The following is a 5,000-nucleotide window of genomic DNA, read 5'->3' on the forward strand; positions in this document are numbered from 1 at the left end:
ATAAACAAAAGTTATTTACAATACATACAATACACTCAAATACCTCAATAATTTACCTTATTATGGTAATTCTCAAAATATCCAAATACACACAAGGGTACTTTGTATATAAGGCATTGAACTTTGGTCATTTTATGCTTGCCATGTGTTAGCACACATGGCAGCATTTGTATAACTTCCTCTCAATCTTGCCTATTACATGGGGATTTTGCCCTTGCAGTCAGAGTGTCGAATTTGTTACAGCTGGAAGTCCTCTGCCACTATATTTAGGTGTCTGGTAAATACTTCAGCAAGAGGCCTCTCACCACCTGCTCCCTAAACATCAGATGCTGCGCTATCTCCCCACCTATGTACTTGAAATGGAGGAAGGCATTGGTTATAGCCATGTCAAACAAGTACATGAATACTTTTTTATGCCACTTGAGACTTCGTCGTACTGCTGGGTATGATGAAGCTAATTGATCACCAATATCAACTCCTTTCATTTCATTACGGTCCATTATGGCCATAGGTTTGACTACGTTTTCTCCTTTTCTATTTTCTCTCTCTATTTCGACCATCTCGGAAGTATGCATTGCGGATAAAACATGGATTGCCTGTTTGTCAATCCATTTTAGACCTAGCATACCTGTTGAGGTGCTCCTCCTCTCCATCTGATTCAGCTTTATTCTATTTGGAAAGTCATTAGGCATGAACTTCCTGAGCACTCGGTACGATATGTGGCGTGACATTCCAACCAATCAGGTACTATGCAGTGACTTCGAAACAGGGAACATGGTAATCAGATATGAGGTTAAAACACTTGTCATGTAGGGTAAACTGGAAACTAGGTCCTAAATATCCCTAACCAACGCAGGATTTCATGCCTTCTGTGCTGGGGTCAACCCGTACCTTATGATATGCCATCCGCATTTATGACCGATGCTTGTCTTGACAGGAAATCATGCCATCCGCGACCAATAGGTTAAAGGAGGAAAGGTGTGTGGTAGTTGAGATTATTGATAAATAATGCTGTGTTTTCTCAAAATTTGGAATTATCAGAAATATGCCCCCTGCCAGTGTTACATTATTCCATTTAGCCTACCACCGACAGGCCAAAGTGAAAATCGCCAGATACGCAATAACTGGAGTACTGTATGACTTTAAAGTGTTTAAGTGTTTCAAGTGATGGTCATGAGGCATTTTTATCTATTCACCTTGGTTGCATGCTGGAAAAAGCTAGGAACTACTGGTATGAAAAGATCAATTGGATAGAGGGGGATTATAGTGTTAAAAAAATTACCATATTTTTCATTATGTGATTCTGAGTAGGAAGATTATCCCGTTGCCAACGGGCCCGGCAAGAACTGACAACCCCCTACGCAAGGCCTAAGTAATATCGCCTCGGGGACGTCAGACTGGTGTGTCGCCCTGTCATCAGACACTTTGCCGTGTCACACGGGTGTGACACCCGATCATCATTGGGTTAAGATCAAATTAACTCTTATTTAGAATAGTTTCATAATTTGTGAATTTCACATATTTTAGTGTGAAATGTAGCATCAGTACTCATTAATGTGTTTAGTATGCTGATCCAGACAAGGTACTGGTAATGCTAGATTTTACTAGTCGTTTTCTAAAAGAGTATCTTCTCCCTACAGGCACCCATGACGGTGATCTACGACAACAACACATCCCCCATGAGTGTCACAACGAGTGTTGGCATTCGGAGTGGCGATGGTGGCAGTGATAATGAGGAGTCAGAACCCATGACCACCATACCCCTGACGCAAGGGTCAGGGGGTGTGGGGGGAGGGGGAGGGGGTCGGCGGAAGAAAGAGTCCACAGCTCAGTACAATAACGAGCGGGAGATGTGTCTGCAGTATTTTGAGAAATGGAGCGAGCAGGACCAGCTAGAGTTCATGGAGCATCTCCTGTCCAGAATGTGCCACTACCAGCATGGACACATCAATGCCTTCCTAAAGCCTATGCTACAGAGAGATTTTATTACGCTCTTGCCAAGTAAGTTGCCTTTTCTCTCTCTCCCACTCTCTCCCTCCCCCTCTCCCTCTTCCTCTCCTCTCCCCCCCCTCCCCCCCCCTCTCTCTCTCTCTCTCTCTCTCTCTCTCTCTCTCTCTCTCTCTCTCTCTCTCTCTCTCTCTCTCTCTCTCTCCCTCTCTCTCTTCTTGCTCTCTCTTCTCCTCTCTCTCTTTTCCTCTTCTCTCTCTCTCTCTCTCCTCTCTTCTCTCTCTCTCTCTTCCTCTCTCTCTCTCTTCCTCTCTCTCTCTCTCTCTCTCTCTCTCTCTCTCTCTCTCTCCTCTCTCTCTCTCTCTCTCTCTCTCTCTCTCTCTCTCTTTCTCTTTCTCTTTCTCTCTTTTCTCTCTCTCTATTGCCTCTTTCTCTCTCTCTCTTTCTTTTTTCTCTCTTCTCTCTCTTTCTTTTCTCTCTCTCTTCTCTTCTCTCTCTCTTCTCTTCTCTCTCTCTTCTCTCTCTCTCTCTCTCTCTCTCTCTTTTTTCTCTTCTTCTCTCTCTCTTCTTTCTCTTCTTCTTCTCTCTCTTCTTTCTCTTCTTCTCTCTCTCTCTCTCTCTCTTCTTTCTCTTCTTCTCTCTCTCTCTTCTTTCTCTTCTTCTTCTCTTCTTCTCTCTCTCTCTCTCTCTTCTTTCTCTTCTTCTCTCTCTCTCTCTTCTTTCTCTTCTTTCTCTTCTTCTTCTTCTTCTTCTTCTTCTCTTCCCTTCTTCTTCTTCTTCTATTCCCTTCTCCTTCTTCTTCTCTTCTCTCTTCTCTTCTCTCTCTCTTCTCTCTCTCTCTCTCTTCTCCTTCTCTCTTCTTCCTTTTCTTTTATCTTCTTATTTTTTCATTTTCTTTTTTCTTCTTTTTGAAAATCTTCATCTATCTCTTTAATGTTGGATAAGCAGTTGAAAAAGCACATTTGAATGTTAGAAATTCAATTGATGAATTGAAAATCCCTGATAAATTGTTTATTAATTCTCTCCCCTTCTGTATCTTTTCAGAAAAGGGTCTAGATCATGTAGCAGAAAAAATCTTAGGATATTTAGATGCCAAATCTTTGCGGGAAGCAGAGTTGGTATGTAAAGAATGGCACAGGGTAATTGCAGATGGACTTTTATGGAAAAAATTGATAGAGAGAAAAGTACGTACAGATCCTCTATGGAGAGGACTCTCGGAACGAAAGGGATGGTAAGATATCATGTCTCATCTTTGTGCATGGGGTATGTGCAGTTTGACCATTCTATAGGGCTTGAACTAATGTGGTCATTTAGTCCCAGGATGCAAAAAAAAATTGAGGGGGGTTGAAAATATTTGGGATTATTTTATAATATGTAGATTATTTTTGGTTTCATATCTTTTCAGTTAGATGTCACAGATGCCACTTTAGTTTATTGAATATTCAAACTATGAGTAGCAGTAGTAGCTGGGAATTTTTTATTTTGTCGGAAAAAATCCTAGGATATCTTAATGGAAGAGATTACGTTTAGACGCTGATTTAAGTCATGTCAGGCATTGTTATGTGAAGACTATTTTAATAATTCCTGAACTTTTTTTAACCCATGAAGAACATATCATCTTATGATCTCATGCAGATTTGTTTCATCAATGCACTAAACAATCACTTTTATCTATATTAATTCATTAGACACAAATAAAAATGAGTTTCTTTTTGGGGATGTACAGTTCAAAATCTATCTCATGAGTTAAAAACAGTAATCATATCCTAGCATGGCATACATCAAGTGTTAATATTCCAACTATTTTATGATACAACCTTATATGTGCATGGATTATATTCTTGACTTTGTGTCATTCCCCAGGGGTATGTATCTCTTCAAACCACGGCCTGGAGAACAACATCCTGGCCACTCTTATTATCGAAAGCTATATCCTAAAATTATACAGGTAAGAGACTTTTCCCCCTTGCAGATTTTTGGCTTAATGTTTTAAGTGATGTGAGTTTAGTATGATAGAGACATTTTTAATTTTTGTTTGATAGCTTATATAATTGCAAGAAGCTCTGATTAAAGCAAAAAAATTAATCCAACAGGTTGTCACATTATATATAGATATATACATAAAAATTTAATGAAATGTGTCAAACTGACTTTTCAAGTATTAATTGTCTGATTTTGTTGCAGGATATTCAAACCATAGAAAACAACTGGAGAATGGGTAGACATAATTTACAAAGGATAAATTGTCGCTCAGAGAACTCCAAAGGTGTCTACTGTTTACAATATGATGACCAGGTATGTTAACACTTTGGTGGTTTTAAAGAATATTGTTATAATTGGATTTTTTTATCTGATTTATATCTTAAGTCTTAGTGTTAGTAATTATGTCTGTATGAAAATATTTTGAAGTTGTCTGGTAACAATGTCTGAGTTGAGCTGTAAAGGAAAATGTAAAACACTTTTTTTTTCTCTCTCTCCTCCCCCAGAAAATTGTCTCTGGTCTCCGAGATAACACCATCAAAATTTGGGACCGAACTTCGCTGCAGTGTTACAAGGTACGAGGGGTACGTCGGACCTTCCTTAGTATTTTTAGATCCAAATGGGTCTCATTCACTTATTTTGTATGGATTAAGAACTTAAATCACTTTTAAGTTAATCCATCACATGTAGACATTGCAGAGTGGCTTTTATCAATATCTACTTTTTAGGAAATGAAAAATATTTTTTTGTCTCAAATTGAGACCTGATGCAAATAAAGTAAGTTTACAGATATTGATGGTGGCTACACTGTGATTTGTTGATGCCTATTTTGCATATGCATCAGAGGGGGAATGCTGTGAAAGTTACTGGACTATTTTTATTCTATCATTTTCAAGGATTAAGGGGAAAGCTATCCATGATCAGTCAAATCATAGGGATGTTTTAGCATGAGATCACGGAGGGTATAATGGTTGGCACTTTGCCAGATATTTATATTTCGTCTATTCTCCATATCTAGCCAGATGCATGTATCATCACAGCCCTCCTCCTCTGACCAATTTGATGTTAGGTTT

General features: G+C 39.0%; 1 protein-coding gene across 8 annotated transcripts in view; it reads left to right on the plus strand.

The window, feature by feature from the left end:
- slmb (beta-transducin repeat containing E3 ubiquitin protein ligase slmb) overlaps positions 1 to 5,000 on the plus strand; it is a 33,403-nt gene that overhangs the window by 10,939 nt on the left and 17,464 nt on the right. For 4 of the 8 annotated variants that reach the window (XR_015191708.1, XR_015191706.1, XM_086545037.1 and 1 more), the window contains exons 2-6: positions 1,641 to 2,001; positions 2,992 to 3,178; positions 3,811 to 3,895; positions 4,132 to 4,242; positions 4,434 to 4,511. Coding sequence is in view for 4 of the 8 variants with exons in the window: in XM_086545037.1 (XP_086401163.1) it covers positions 1,641 to 2,001; positions 2,992 to 3,178; positions 3,811 to 3,895; positions 4,132 to 4,242; positions 4,434 to 4,511 (822 nt within the window). In the remaining 4 variants the exon portion in view is untranslated. The remainder of the gene's footprint in view (positions 1 to 1,640; positions 2,002 to 2,991; positions 3,179 to 3,810; positions 3,896 to 4,131; positions 4,243 to 4,433; positions 4,512 to 5,000) is intronic. The other 4 variants (XR_015191709.1, XR_015191707.1, XM_086545038.1 and 1 more) reach the window with 1 other exon arrangement.

This window comes from Penaeus japonicus, unplaced genomic scaffold (assembly GCF_977035675.1).
Source record: "Penaeus japonicus unplaced genomic scaffold, GWHDUDI00000001_assembly GWHDUDI00000016, whole genome shotgun sequence".
Classification (NCBI taxonomy): domain Eukaryota; kingdom Metazoa; phylum Arthropoda; class Malacostraca; order Decapoda; family Penaeidae; genus Penaeus; species Penaeus japonicus.